This window comes from Stegodyphus dumicola, chromosome 1, assembly GCF_044657685.1.
Source record: "Stegodyphus dumicola isolate Sdum_Otavi_A_Nest chromosome 1, ASM4465768v1".
Lineage (NCBI taxonomy): Eukaryota > Metazoa > Arthropoda > Arachnida > Araneae > Eresidae > Stegodyphus > Stegodyphus dumicola.
This window is the reverse complement of record NC_140768.1, coordinates 39,594,018-39,610,956: the sequence shown is the minus strand read 5'-3', so window position 1 is coordinate 39,610,956 and position 16,939 is coordinate 39,594,018. Positions and strand designations below refer to the sequence as shown.

The 16,939-nt window shown below is 32.3% G+C and overlaps 1 protein-coding gene across 3 annotated transcripts in view; it reads left to right on the top strand.

The window, feature by feature from the left end:
- LOC118183418 (A disintegrin and metalloproteinase with thrombospondin motifs like) overlaps window positions 1–16,939 on the top strand; it is a 348,669-nt gene that overhangs the window by 324,112 nt on the left and 7,618 nt on the right. For all 3 annotated transcript variants that reach the window (XM_085814080.1, XM_085814076.1, XM_085814075.1), the window contains exons 11-12: window positions 3,554–3,718; window positions 12,105–12,231. In XM_085814080.1, coding sequence (XP_085670206.1) covers window positions 3,554–3,718; window positions 12,105–12,231 — 292 coding nt within the window. The remainder of the gene's footprint in view (window positions 1–3,553; window positions 3,719–12,104; window positions 12,232–16,939) is intronic.

Below are 16,939 nucleotides of genomic sequence, written 5' to 3'. Positions count from 1 at the left end.
AATTTAATGAGAAATTTGCAATAATATACCTTTTCGGGAATTAAAATTTTGTCTTTTAGTTTCATAGTTAATAACTTTCGAAGCTTTATTTATAAACTATTTTTATATTTAATTATGTTTTATATTTCATTTATTTCTATTATAAATAAATGAAAAAAAGTGTTTGTTAGTTTTTATAACGTCTAAAGATTTGTATTTTGTAATACACTGTTTGTATTTGTCTAATTTTTGTAATGTCTGCATGTGATATTTCCCCGTTTTATTAATTATTAATTGGAATAGTGTAGGATAAATTCCTTCCTAAAGAATTTAAATTTTATTTATCATTTATAAATCGACATCACTTCTCGTTCCACCATTATTAGTTTTATTAATATATATTATTTATAAATAGTTCCTTAATCTCAAATATACAATGAAGCTTTTAATCGCATTTAAGAAATACATTTTTAAAACATGTTAAAAGTAGTTTAAAATGCTTTATTCTTTTCCTGAAGATATGCATATTGATTATTTTAATCTAGTAAAGGATGTTATAAATTATTCGTATGTGTGACTTTTAAGAGGAAATAATAAAATTACTATACCTATAAATATAGTTTGAATAATAGTAATTAATTTTCAGTTTCCTTTACAGTTTTTTAATTACTCTACAATTAAAAGCATTAAGATTGAAAAATAAATCAGAAAGATTTCTCTGCACGTACACAAACGTGTTTCACTTTATGTAATAAAAATGAATTAATTTTATGTATAATTGTTCATATGTAAGATTACCTTATTCATAAATTGGATATTTAGATTTATATTATTAGTTAAAACTCTTTATTTAAAATTCTTTACGCAATTTAATAAAACTATTAAATTAGATTTTCTTCTCTATTTGCTTTTGCTTTATGAGGACAGAATTCATGATTTTGAAATAGAAACTCGAAAAATACTATGTGAGCTCTAACTCACTAAATGTGTGTGTGAAGAATTCTACAGCAGGCTAATAAATTAATTTTGACCTTGAACGACAACTCCTAAACTAGCAGAAAAGTAAAAAGAAGGAAAGTGTGTTGGATAAGATACGTATAAAATTACTTGATCACTGTAAACTAATTTGTTAAAGAAACTGAATTTCCTTGGAGGCGTTATATAAAATTTCTCGACAAAACATTTAAGAAAAAGCTTTAATGAAAAGCTCAGTCATATTTAGTCAATTAATTTGTATATATATTTTTTTTTTATTTTAAATCCTATCTGTTAACTCTTTCAGTCCCAATTTATTTGTTTACACGTAAAGACGTAGCACTTAATGACGTAGCATATGCTCGCCTTATAATAAACAAATTCACCAAGTCTTCTATAAGGAGATGGGCGCTTACTTTCAGTGGGGCATCAATTACGTAGTATATTGATACGAGTAACTCTCTGTAGGCTTCTTTAAATATCTACTGGGACTTCTATATTTCATTGGGACTAAATGGGTTAAATCTAAAAAAACTGGAGATGCTACTTTAGCATTATGAGAAAATTTAAGAAATTAAAATAAATTAAATTACAGTACTGAAATTATAAATGCAATGTAATGTAAATTTATCGAAAGCAATGCATTTACGTTTCGTCTGATGATCTTGCGATTTGACATTATTTTTAAGGAACTTACCTAACTGAAAGCAATAATTGACGTAAATCCATAGATTATGATTTCTTTGTTTCCAGTGTACCATATATCTTAGGAAAGAACGATAGTCTGTACAACCTGATGAGTACTTACCCGGTAGACCAGCTGTCCCTTGACAGCGAAATGACATGCAGAATATGTTCTTTTAAGACAGTGTGTTTGATTCTAAAATTTTATCATAATATAGTCTTTTAGATTTCTTCAATTGAAGCTGCATAAATAACAAAGCTGAAATTTTGTTGACAAATCAAACAATGCGAAGACACACCGCGGTGTGAGTGCTTTTCCACTGAATTCGATAACATTTTTTCTCGAGGGAATTAATTTTTATTCTCTCCACATATCAGAACGAAAGAAAATCAGAGCAGTTAATTAAGCTGAAGCTTGTATTCTGCTACAGGTTACGTGTCTCAACTACCTACTACATGGTGCAATCGCCAGATGAAACATTCAGCGCACTTTATAGAAGATGTATACTTTGAAACACAAACATTTACGTTTACTTTGAGGGAATATCTTATACCTACGGGTCAAACCGATTCCTTTGCAGTTTCTGTTATGACGTCACTCAGTTGCGCCATTTTGAGGATTCTTTGTTCTCTGTACATAAAAATCTTCGAGGATAGCTACTAGTTTGACGAATTCCAAAACCTGTTGACCTGTCATCATTTGTGAACTAGATCGAATCGGTGTGAACAGCTGAGTCTTACCACCGATAACATCAGCTTCTGATATGTTCCACTAACAAACGATATCCTTGCCTTCATTAAATTCTAAACTACATTCTACAAGACCTGAAAGTTGAGAAATACTAACCTCCCGTTTTATATTCGCACACCTATGAACACATATATTATCAGAAAAAATAACCATATTTACTAAAGGTATTTTGAATTGCAGTTTTACCCCACTTTGAATTATTCATTTACATTGCTGTCAAAGCCATCTTTTGCACAGAACAAAGTTAATTGTTACTGATAAGAAAGCACATTCACAAGTGTATTGTCTTTTTTTACGTACTCTGAGAATTAGAAAACTTCCAAGAAGCTTAAGATTTGCTAGGTATGTTAATGGTTATCATTAATGTAACTCTGTAACAGCAAAAAAGAAAAAAAAATCAGGCAGCTGGTTGAAAATTGCAAAACTATCTGCTTAAGGCCTCCACAGCATTTAAATTATCTCAGGGTTCACCAACAGCTGAAAGGATAAGATTGTTAATCCCTGGTATTTCGTTTCGGATTCCATTACCAACGATTCAAAGAACTGTCCGTTTATGATTCTCGAGAATTTTCCTATTTTCGTCTTGAATAGGCGTTAATGTCTCGTAGAAAGATTTCTGCGAATATATTCTTTGTAAAGTAGAGAGCCCTTGACGAATTTTCCTTAATCAGTAACCTAAGTTATGCAAAATAATGCATTAAATTGCATCACAAAGGCGCTCTTCTCATTAAAGAAACGTTCTGATGATACAGAAATTTGGAATCGTATCTTCGAAATTAAATAATGCGATTTTAAAATGACTTTAAAAGTTGTACGGAAGAGAAATTTTCTGTAGCAAGACTTTTTTTCCCCCATTATGTAAAAAAATTCTCGTGTCATAACTTTCATATTCTGAAATGTTAAATGAATTAATGGTTTCCCTCTGTAGATTTAAAATGCTGTTTATTGGTAACTCACTCAGAGTTCTGTTTCTGAAGAGAGAGAATGCTTAGCTACATGCGAGTTTTTCTTTTCTTGTTCAATAAGTAGGGTCAGTTTCAAATGAGTAAAACATTCGCCTCATACAAGCTTTAATTATTGTTCGTCAAGTTAAATAAACTTATTCAAATTGTTTTTCGTCTAATATACTCTGATTTTAAAGATTAAAAACAATTTTTATCACAGATTGGGTTGTGTTCATGATGGATCACCGCCTCCCAGTTACCTCGGCGGGCCGGGTGCCACGCATTGTCCATGGGAAGACGGCTTCATCATGAGTGATCTACGACACACCGAAAGAGGTTTCAAGTGGTCCTCCTGCAGCGTGGAACAGTTCAAGCACTTCCTTAAGTATGAATCACTGAATAAAGTACCCTTTTCATTTAAAAACATTCAGCAGATTCCCGTGGGTTCTTTTCCTTTTTTTTTTCCTCCGTTTCTTATATATAAAAAATATACGCATGAATGTTACCATCAACTTTACTTTATATGAAGACAAACTAAAAAAGAAATCAATTATTATTTACGTCTATTCACATACATTAATATAATAAATTATATTGTTTTATGCACGAAAATATATAATTGACAATGTATAAATGGCCTAAAAATTGTTTTGTGACATTTAAGAGAACTTGGTACCCCAAAACCAGGAATTTATTAATTTTTCAAACATTACATTGAATAAAACGATCTGACAATAATATATGGCATAAAGAGGATTTTGATAGCCCTTTAAATGCCACACCTACTTCAGTGTTTGTTTTCTTTTACTTCGTAATTGTTGCAGCTACTTATTAAAAATATGCGTAAAAGAAGAGGAATATAATTAGATATGACGACTACAATTATCAAACTCTTTATATGTATAAAGTGATTTATTTAAATAATAGTAAGTGAAGTTCGGGGAAAAAAGTTTTTTTTTTTTTTTTTTTTTTTTGGCACTTTTGCACTGGCAGGTCGGATTCCCTCCCCCTCAATACTCAACAAATATTTCTATGTGTATTATCAATCAATTTTGTTTGCTTTTTCATAAACTGAAATTATTTGTGATAAGACATGAACAGAAAGGGGTGGAAGGGGTGGTATAATGAAAGTGATCAAGTTCCTGACTGTAGCATTACTGCAAAATATCTTAAGCATAATTTTCCTTTAATTAATTAAAATAAAAATGCAATTTCTATACGCCAAATGGCTAAACGAAGAGGAAAAAACCACATATACTGCTGAGCAGTTTTAAATAAAACGTTTTATTTTACTTGGAAAAAATAAATGAAACGACAAATTAATATGATTAATACTAATTATAAATCTTTTAGGAAATATATTATAACTAAGTCACATATTAAAATTCTTTTTAACGTATTTTACGAAACCATAACAGATAAAAAAAATTCTACTTGCATTTTATCATTTTTCTTGCAAGATTTCCGGTCCGATAAGACTTCAGATAAAAGTCTACGATTTATGTTTATATAAACCAATTTATAGCAACCGCATATACTGCTGAGCAGTTTTAAATAAAACATTTTATTTTACTTAAAAAAATAAATGAAACGATAACTTAACATTATTAATATTAATTATAAATCTTTTATAAAATGTATTATAATTAAGTCACATATTAAAATTCTTTTTAACGTATTTTACGAAACCAAAACAGGTAAAGAAAAATTCTATTTGCATTTTATCATTTTTCTTGCAAGATTTCCGGTCCCATAAGACTTCAGTTAAAAGTCTGCGATTTATATTTATATAAACCAATTTATAGCAATAGATTTTATTTTAGATACATATGTATTGAAATCCAGTAATAAAAATATTTAAGAAATTTGGAAATTTGAAATGATTTAATGATCATTTAAAGAATTTACATTATTTAAACTGTATTTTCCGAGCTTGGATTTCTTCGATAAATCCTTTGCCCTGAAACTAAGATACTTTGAGATATGGACTAAATTATTTAATATTTCTTCTGCTTGTTTAAAATTATATACTGAACAGAAACAAGGATGGATTTTACAAAATATTGAAAAGAAAAGTTGTTGGAAGTAAAAAATGTGATTTAAATCATATTTTTTTTAAAGTTTTTACATAGTATAAAAGATAAAAATATATGAATCAAAATTATGATTTAAACTAACGATAAAACTTTAATTCTCTCTTTCCGTTTTAAAAATCGTAATAACTTCTCTGGATTGCATCATTTCTAGATCATTCCATTTTGCATGGCCTGCGCAGAGTTGATGATGTAATGATTGGGAACTGAAACTACCAACTTAAACCAAAACCTTTTCTCTTCGTGTGCTTCCATCTTGCATAACTATGCACTTCAGCTTCGCTCTCTACCCTACTAGGATGTAATTTCCCTGTCTTGTTTGCTAGTAGAATAATATAAAAAATGTAAATATTCTGTGAATAGGCACGACTAGAGTGCCAAGTGATGGTGACCACAAATGTCCGTTGCAAATAAAAATGGAATTGAAACTGCCTCAACTGCCAAGTTTCTTACATCTTTCGACATCAAAGTATTAACATACATTTGATGGCAATCGGAATACTTCCTCTTGAATATGGATCTACGTACGCATCAACACTGCTCTGTCTTTTCCTTGCTATTATTTCATATACACTGGTGTGCAAAAATTAAGGACGAAGTAGAAAAAATAGCATATCAGCTGAACGAAGAGGCAGAGCGGACAGAAAGAGCAATCAGGAGATTAAGTAAGGTGATGTACGGTAGCACATGCGCAGATATGCAGGTAGACGTAATGGGGGAGTGTCTGAGTAGTATAAAGCATGTTGTCGGTGTAAGATCAGTATTTCTGGCAAAGAGATTGCACGCCGTATAGCAGTTAAAATCACACAGAGTTGCTGCCTCATCAGCGAAAAATGGCGAATAATCAATCTGTTAGACGACATCTGGATGCTTTTACCCGAGGTCGAATCATTGGGAAGTTGGAGGAAGGCCGCAGCGTGACAAGTGTGGCTGCAGAGTTCGGAATTGCTCACAGCATCGTTTCACGACTTTGGAGACAATTTCAAACTACAGGAACAGCTATCCGGTGGTTTAGTAGTGGTCGTCCACGAGGAACCACACCCGCAGATGACCGGTATATTGCCTTACAGGCCAGAAGAAACAGGCGGCAGACAGCGGGAGCTAGACGCACGACACAGGCGACTGGACGACCGATATCGCGTTTTACCGTGGCCAGAAGACTGCACGTTGGTGGTCTGTTTGCACGACGCCCTGTACGATGTGTGCCTCTAACGCCTGCCCATCGTAGAAGGCGTTCTCTGTGATGCCGGGAACACCGGAATTGGAGAGACAATGAATGGGGACGAGTACTCTTTACAGATGAGAGCAGATTCAGTCTGAGTAGCGATTCTCATCGCATACTCATCTGGAGAGAGCGGGGAAGCCGCAGTCATCCCTCGAACATCATTGAAAGGGACAGGTATGCAGGTGGCGGTGTTCTCGTTTGGGGAGGCATCATGCTTGGTAGTCGTACAGACCTTCACGTCTTCGACGCAGGTTCAGTCAACGGGACCCGTTATTGTAACGAGATTCTTCTTCCATATGTGCGTCTTTTTAGAGGCGCTAAAAGGTCCGCAGTTCCTTTTCATGGACGACAATGCACCATGTCATCGCACAGTAGCTGCCGAACAGCTCTTAGAGAGTGAGGATATTGAACGTATGGATTGGCTGGCACGATCTCCGGATCTCAATCCCATCGAGCATGTATGGGATTTTCTAGGCAGACGCTTGGCAGCTCGTACCTTACCACCAGTAACGATTCCGGAGCTTCGATTGGCGCTGCAAGACGAATGGGCAGCAATGCCTCAACAACACATTGACACCCTCATTCTCAGGATGGGCAGACGCTGTGAAACCTGCCTAGCAGTCAGGGGAGATCATATCCCCTATTAAAGACCGGATGTTTCTTGCTGGATACCCATCACAGGGATATTTCGGCCTTCAGTCGCATTGCGCTCCATGCTACAATAAAGCTTCTTTTTATCCCTCCGATTTCTCTTTTAGTAAGTGTTGCTTACATTACTCATGTCCTTACGTATTGGGGATCTTACGGTATTAAATGTGTTGATTTGGAAAGCTTTTGTACAAAGTAATATTGAAAAAACCGTCTCGTCCTTAATTTTTGCACACCAGTGTATATGCTTTTACGTTTTTTCCAGAAATTAATTTATTAATTGAAAATCGATCCTTAAAGTTATTAAGAACATTCTAATAAACACAATAAAAATATTTGAGGTAAAAACATTGAAAAATTATATAAGAAAAACATTTTAATTGTTAAATTTTCCCTCAAAAAAATTTAATTTAACAAAAAAATTACCGTTAGACATTTTTCAGCTTAAAATCATTTTACAAAACCATTTAATAGTATTCGTAAGTAAATAGATGAAAATTCTTATATAAGAAAAAGTCATCAAGAGTCGCCTTAACGTGACAAAAAGAAAATTTTAAAATTAAACTAACATATTTTCTCAAAATTCTTCCTGACGAGATATGATTAAATCTTTTTTTAATGGTCAGCACTTGCCTATAACGGCATATGATTAAATCTTTATAAAAAAACAACCTTCGTTTTTCCTACATTTATAGATGAAGTTGCAATGTAAGCTGCAAAAGAAAATCTAGATTCATAAACGGCAAAATTCAGCCTTCATTTCGGCGTTAATTTCAAATGCATGTTTAGAAAAATAAATCGCGCAATCAACTAACCTTCTGCTGAACGACTAACCTACTTAAAATTCAAGTGGGTTTAATATATAATTAGACAATTAGTGTCATATATCGATAAATAAAACTAACTTTTGGGAGATGCTCGAATTTATTTAATTATCTTTTACTTTTCACACATTAGTTGTGTATGATCAAACAAAAAGCTTTTATTTTATAATCGGACTTTTTACCCCATATTAAACTAAATAATAAGAGGGAAATAATTGTTTTAAATTTATATTACATTCTCATATTCTGTTCTTTTGATCAAACTGAAGAATATTGTGCATCTCCTTTTTAGAGTACAAGATAAAAATTAATCACAAAAAAAGATTGTGAGATAAACACACAGTGTTAATTATCAAGTATCAAAAACACTAATAAAAATTACTTAAAAATTTTTAAACTTATAATTAAACATCTGAAGGATACTTATCGCTAAAAACTTCACAGTGCTTAAAACTTAAAGACATGTTATTTATAAAATGTCACATGTTATTTATAAAATGACCTTGGTTTTATAAAATGACCTTGGCCTTAAAGAACTAGGCGCAGCTAACTGCGTTGAATTTTGTAAACAAAGAATCGATTGAAAAGGAATTTCATAAACTTGCGAATTTCGTTTCTCTATGATGAAACTAAATTTTATGGCAGTTAAATTTGAATGAATTATAAAATTGTTTTAATGTTTAAATTTAAAAATCATTGATTATTAATTTATATTAAAAACTGTATTATTTATATTTATTTCATTTTATGTTAGTTTATTAATTATTATTTTTATTGATTAAGAAAAACTGAGAAATTACTATTTCTAAATTATAATAATAATTAAATTTTAAATGAATTTGAATAAATTATCAAGTATCAAAAACACTAATAAAAGTTACTTAAAAATTTTTTAACTTATCATTAAACATCTGAAGGATACTTATCGCTGAAAATGTTTGTTCCAAAGCAGAAGATTTTTTCTCTGAAAGGAAAGATTTTTATTCTTAGAAAGCAAATAATCTGCAGCTGTTTTACTGATTTTCTCCAAAATTATGAAATGAAGATCACAAGCTGGTAGTGAAACTGTGACACGGCTCATTGCCATTTCTCTCAAGATTCGACCTTATTCTGTCATCCTCGTAAGAATATATTCCGTGATGGCATGTGAGAAACAAGAAGATGAGCCAATTTACCTTAGTTCACTTCCAACGAAATTTTTAAATTACTATTTAATATACAAATAGAAACAACTTCAAATTTACAAAAAAAAATTCAGAACAGTATTAACAACAGAACAGTATTAAAACTGAATAGTAAGAATGAACGTAGGTTGTAAAGAAAACTCAAGTTGTAAAGTTGTAGATAATGTTGTTGTAAAAATATATAAGCATTCTAAATGCTACCAAGAAAGTAAAATGCTAAACTGAGCCAAGGCAAAAAAAAGATTCATTATTTGTTATGTAATAATTTATACATCGGGCTATAACCCCTGAAACGACTTTCTTAATAAAGGCAAGTGAGATCAAATGAGATTGCTGTTGATTATCAATGGCACCAATTTTGTGCAGCTGTACTGGAACTATACTGAAGCTGTACTTTTGACTTGGAAGAACCGAAGATAGCTTGATTTTACTCCTACTATCAACCTCTTCAAAGAAGTTTAGGATCGATGGATTTTAAGTGCCTCATTGTAGGGGAGCTACAAGCACACATGTCTTTCCTTAATTAAAAAAGTTAGTCCAAGGATTTAACTGAAAAGTTTGCTATTGACGATACCATTAGGAAAGTGTAATGATAAAATGCATGCTTAATTAGCAGTGGGGGATAAATTTCCTTACTGCGCAAGTTTGGTACAAGACTCTGGTATGAAATAAAAGAAATTAGCACTGCCGATGCTAGTGACAAACATGCACTAGCTTATTAAGTAAATGTCGTTTACATGAACTGGCTAAATATTCTTAAACGCTTTTTAATAGTGTATTAAAAAGAGATGTCAAGATTAAACAGAATTTTGTTCAACAAAATTCTGTGAGGATAAGAAAATGACAGCAATCTGCAGGAAAGTGTTTCTACAATCAGCAAACAGCTCACACAGTTAGTTTCATTTTTCCTTCGCCCAAATATCGCTCCTAGCATTCGCCTAGTACCAAAGTATCGCTGTTAGTACTCGACTAAGTATCCCCTCAGTAAGCGCTTAGTACCAAAGTGTTGTGCCTAGTAAATGAAATTCGTCTAATACTAACTTGGATAAATTGTCTCGGGAAGACCATTACTTGGAGAAAACTGTATTCACCGAACAGTTTCAAATTCCAATCAGTTACAGTTAAATACTCGTAATAAAATTTCACTTTATTTTGATTACTGATATGAAACTGTCGTTTTCTAACAGGTACTACGTTATTATAAATATTATGTATTAAAGTTAAATTTTGTATAACATAATAATATAAAATTGTATATACTGTGCTAATATGAAACTGTTTATGTTAATTTACTTTTAATATGAAAATTTAATTAATTTCTGTATGGTTTTCTTACCTGATAAGCTTGTTTTATACTCGTATTATGAACTGCGTAAATATACTCTTTAATTTTCAGTCAATTATTTTATTATTATTTTAATAGAATATTCTTTATTGAGATTATTTATTTTATAGAATATTTATTTTATAGAATACTTATTTATTTTATAGAATACTTATTTATTTTATAGAATACTTATTTATTTTATATAATATTCTTTATTTGCTTCAACATATCGAAATAATCCAGTCGCATTATGAGAAATTTTATGAATTAATGAAAAGTCAGAAAGAATCATTTTAAGATTTTAATAGACGTTATGAAAAAAGTGTTTAAGACATCTAATGGCACTATTCCATCTTCCCGCTTTGCAATGAAGCCGTATAATATAAGAATAAGTATTTATATCTTTAAAACAGTTTACCGATTTTCTATAATGACTATACTTCCCTTAATGGTAAAAACATATTTCCAATTTTTTGAGTCACTAATTTTTTAACGTTTTTGTAAATTAGGATCTCAACCTTATAACTGCATTAATAACGTTAGAGCTTTAACGCTATAAAGTTACTAGGACTGGACAGAATGCCTAGTGGGTTTTCTCCAGTTTTAATTCTAATAAATTATTTGTCAAAATCAAACTTAAAATATAAAATTAGCCAAGCAACACTTGTGTTTAGCGTAAATTTAGTCAAGAACTCAGTCGATTTCGATGGTAAACAGACACAGGTCGCTTTTCATCAGAAGCAAAGAAATTTACAAGACTGGGATTTTTTTGCTTCTGATGAAGAAGGACTTTTACCTGTTTGCCTTCGAAATCGATTGAGTTCTTGACTAAATCTACGCCAACACAAGGTTGTCGCATTGCTAATTTTATGTTTCACTTTGGCATGTTCTCTTTAAAAAAAAAAAAAAATGTTTTAAAATCATCCGAGCACTTACAGTAGCTACATACTCACTATCATCAAGTCTCTGTTATGATAAAATGAACTTGAAAAGAAATACAATTTACGAATTGATTATAAAGGTTATGAATACAGAGTTAACACGATATGAGGGAGAAAAAAATTATATATTATTTTCTTGCGAATTTAATTCATCGCTGATCTACGAAAAAATGATTATACATATTATAGAATCATTAAATATTTTTGTGAGCAGAAATCTTGAAAAATCAACTATATTTTTCCCCGAATTTAACTCAATATGCGGACACGTGAGATAAAAGCACCTTTAATACCTTACAAAAATATTTGTTTATTTCTTAATGCTTGTTAGAAGTGAATTCAATTGTGTTTAAAAATTCTTATTCGAAAAAATGATTAATGATTTACCTTATACATATCCACTTGAAATACGTGTGTTATAATTACTAGGAACAAATAGGAATTGAGTTGTCAAAAGGTAGAAAAATCTATAAAATTTAATTTTAGTATTTCTAGAGCTAAATAAGTAATAATTTAAACTTTACTTTAGCGGAGAAACTGCAACGTGCTTATTCAACTTCCCGCATGAAAATGATCTACTAGTGAGAGTTCTTCCAGGAACTATGTTATCCTTGGATGAACAGTGCAAGAGAGATAGAGGAACAACAGCTTGTTTCGTAAGTAATCATTTCTGAGATAAATCGTTCATAACAATAATCTAAATTACAGTTCATTTTAACAAATGTAGCTAGTAAGAGGAAACTGTCAGAACCTTTACCTGGTTGAAACAGTTTTGTATAAATGCATTGTGCTATAATAATTACGGTTTCATTCTAATTCTAGTAAATTGCTGCGATATACAGGGTAGTCATAAGAAAGCTTTCCGGTTATAAGAACCCGTAGCGGCCTGTCGTTATGACCAGTCGCAATGAAATTTCAGATATTACTTTTGGAAGGTATGTGCTCGAGATTGTGATGATTTAAAACAATAGAGTTCTCACGGTTACGGTTACAGTTACAGTGAAAACATTTTGGAATTTTTGAATGGCTATACCCTTTTTTATCAGCGCATTGAAAAAAACCATAAGTAGCGTTGGAACGATACACGAGATGAACATTGGTGACGTAAAGCATTTCCAAAGAAAGAGCATTGTAAAGGACAAGAGCGGGGAGGAGGGAAAAACGTTTATTAAAATTATAAGTTTCGAATATCTACAACGTTTCAAGATAAAGTCATCTCCCGCAACTTTGCAGTTTCGTGGCCATCGCGATCATTTCGATGGATTTCTTGTTCAGGAGTTAGCTGAAATCTAAGTATACACATCAAATACGCGAGATATCTCAGAATTGAAAGATTCCACAAAATGCAAGTTATACACATACCTCCTACGATGTTCCGTTCGTCACTGTTGTCAACAATCTCTCGCATTCAAAAAATTACCATCTGCGAAGATCGGCACGTTGAATACTCGTAATTCCAATAAAAGTTTTCCCTCTCTCCCTCTCCTCTCTTATTTTGTCTTCTCTATGTATTTAATGGAAGAATGGTTGCCAGAGTCTCAAGGAGGTTGGACTTCTACTTCCACCCCAATTATGAGGAAGAGCACCCCGAGGAGGGGGGACGAAAATCTCCCACTCCTCTCCTCTACCACCAAACAACACGAGAGGACTATCCGCTCGCCGTATATTTAGAGTGACCTCCGTGCCGCAGACACTATACATTTGCAAACATCAATGCCTTCTTCTGGATACGAAACCGGCCCTTCGGTACCACAGTAGGCTCCCCTAACCACTATACCGTCTGGGCGGCCTTTATAATGCTCTTCTTTGCAAATGCTTTACGTGAGTGATTTTTGTCTAAACGTGTCATTTACGGCGTTTACATTCCAGTGCCATTTACGGCGTTTCAATGTGCTGATCAATTTGCAGTGGAAAAAAATGAATGTTACCGTTCGAAAAATTCGGAATGTTTTCGCTGTAACCGTAGCTATGAGAGTACTATTGTTTTAAATCATAATCTCGAGCGAATACCTTAAAAAAATAATATCTGAAATTTCATTGCGATTGTTTGAACGGACAGACAGGTAGGGATTCGGTTTTTATGACCACCCTCTGGGAAGTGCATAAAAATAACACCAGTTAAGCAACGTAATAGAGTATTCACCTGACGAAAAAATGCTATAAGACATCTAATCTGTGAATAATCAAAGCTTATTTCTGTTTTTGTGACTTATCTCACTTGCTTGACAGTAAAATCAGCACAAGCCCACGAAATTCCTCGTGGTATAGAGTGCAAGATTGTGCCTGTCGTTAGCAAGAGCCTGAGCAGCATACAGGTGACAGTACGACTTCTCTCACTTCCACCCTCAGTTTTGATGGAGAGCACCCCGAAAGGACGGGTCCGAGGTGTCTCAGCCCTCTTCCCTTACCATCAACCTCTCGAGAGGAATTTCGGCTCGCCGCATATTTAGAGTGCCCACATGCCGCACAAACACTATGCATTTTCAAACATCCATGCCTTCTTCGGGATTCAAACCAGAGCCCTACGGTACAGCGGTCAGAATCACTAGCCACCATGCCGGTTGGGCAGCGTGCAATTTCTATTTCATTAGACGAATCCTTGGACTGGAGTGATTGATTAAATAGCTTTAATAAGTTTTGCCATCATCAAATAAACAACCCAATTATCTCTTATCGTTTTTCTCATCGGAAATTAACCATGCATATCTACTGAAGAGTAGATTGAGATATTATATGGCAAAGGCAGACTTTGAAGAAATGGAAAAGCACCTAAAATGTCTTGCATTTTAATTTATTAACTCTTTTTCTGCGCATAAAATTAAAATTACGAATTCGCATGGCTAAACCTTTGGCCAATATTGTATCTCAAATTATAAAAGTGGCCCATCAACTTATATTTGAACGCTTTTCTTCTGTTCTTCTTTTCCTGTGAAACATTCGCATCACATTGAATGAGGCCATTTTCAGTCAATTATCTTTTGATATCTAGGGTAACCAACTTTCTTCAACTCATCAACATCATCATCGCTTCATTATATCATCAGTCATGGGACATAGGGTAAAATACATCAATCAAAAATATCTTCTCTTTTAAATCATTACTGAAGTCAATTACCCTTTTAGAACGGAAATAAAATACCTACAACAAATTAATCTAGACATGTTCTCAATAAATGGAAACAGGAATTATCTGAACATAAAAAAATAAAAACAGTTATATTAAAAAAGTTATATTAAAAGTAGCTAAAAGTGAAAAACTGTTGTTGAAGAACATCGATGTACTTTGTTTGTCATAGCTTTTTAATAATGTATTTTAGATAAGATAAATGTAATACGAAGATGAATTCAACTTACGTATGCTACCTAGCACCATAATGTTTTCTTGCGAATGTCGAAACTTTGCATAAGCAATAATAATATACCTTATGCAATTTTGTAAAATAATTTTCTATTCAAAGATTTTGTTTCAAAATTGATATACTTGAGATTATGTAATGCATTCTTTTTTCGTTTAAAATGTAGAATAATTACAAAGGATTCATCGGGTTTAAAGTTCTATAACTTTTTAAGTTATGAGTGGCACATATTCTTGACAGCTACATAAAATATAAAAAAAGTAATTTATGTTTTTAAATTCGCAAGTGCAAGCTTTCTTGTGAAACATCGTATGGCAGATGAGTTCCATTTTCTAAATACAAAGTTAATAGTAGAAAGCAATTTGCGTTTTAAAATATCAAAGTGTTTATCAATTATTAATGTGCAGCATTCGTTTCGAATGCAGTGCGATCTATATCAATCAAGCCACCAAAACATTCTGCGATGATACCGACAATTCAAAAACACTGATTTTGTTAAATGATAAAGAGCGCTAATGAAGTCTAAATAATGAATGAAAATACCTCTTTCAAAATAGTGTTTTTAATTCTATCAGAAAAATTTGCATTAAATTTATAATAAATGAAACATTTATTACATTAAAAACTATTTCTGTAGAGAAGTAGCCATTTACAGCATTACGTTTGAGTAGGTTTTATTCCAAAATTCAGCAAAACTGATTGCCAGACAAAGAGTGGTTAAGAGCCCTGAATTAAAATCTTGGTGAATGGTCCAGCTAACATGGATTTTTAGTGTAACGTAAATGTGAACCATTCCCCCTTAAAAAGGCCTCCACGAAAGCATTCCTTTTGGGTAAAAGTCGTCGTGTATTTTGCCCTAAACAATAATCATTATTTAGTATAAATACTTACACACATAATATATAAATATCTTTTAAAATGATGAGAAATGCAAAATGAGCCATTCTAATATCTGGAATTAAACCATAAATCGCCGTGACTAGCTGTGCACCAGTGCAAGAGGAAGACATCGTCTTACAGGCTACGTTTTACTTAAGACTGAAACATAATTACCAAATGAATATTCTATCGTAGAAAATATTTAAAGTAGTTTCATACGTATTATTCTGTATTCTGAATGTCTATATTTTTCCACATTATGTCATTTGCGTACTTTCATTATTCTACTCTTGTCCTCTTCACACTGACCTCCAACACTGAAAAAAAAAAAAGTTTACTTTATTTCTCTTCCTTTCATAACCCTAAAACTAGTTTATGAGTTTTCACTCAAGTCTACTTTACGTAAGACGAAAATCTTAATGTCAACCAAGTGAAAGATTAGAGCTACTCGAAAATTTAAGAGAGCAATACTCAGATAGTATGGTAGTGCTGCCATCTACTGGACATGTTTTAAACTAAAAGGACTCCCGACTTAATTTAGCATTGCAACCTCTTAAACTTGGTGTAAGAGCAAAAAACATCTCTGAATCCCTTGCAGAACCAGTCTATAAAAGCCCCCTTTAAATAATAGGAAACAGTTTTTTGTTTATATTTATTTATTTATTTTTGACTAATTTAACCAGCAATTAAACTTAGGCGCCTCGAGCGGCCAGCCTGACCCCTATGCTTATAGAGCGGTGAATAACAATGGAATCATATTCCTTCATCCTGATCTATTAAGTAAGGAATGTTTATTAACTAATATATGAAGAAAATTGAATGTATGGATTGAGATACCCTTTCAAAGCCGCTAATCCTCGCTTTAAAAGTGTACTGAATTTCTTTCGAAGAATGTAGTTTTGTATTTTCAATAAGGCATAGATATAATTTCATGCGAACAGTAACGAAAATTTGAATGCAGTTACTTTTGTTTTAAAATGCTTAAGAATAAAATGGCAGTTATTATAAAAGATTCTAAGTACAAAAATTATTAATGCTCTTTAGATTCTCCTATAAAGAGTTTTAAAAAGAATCATAAGCAAATGAGGCTAATTCAAGAATTTAAAAGGATTTTAAGCAAGAAAATAAC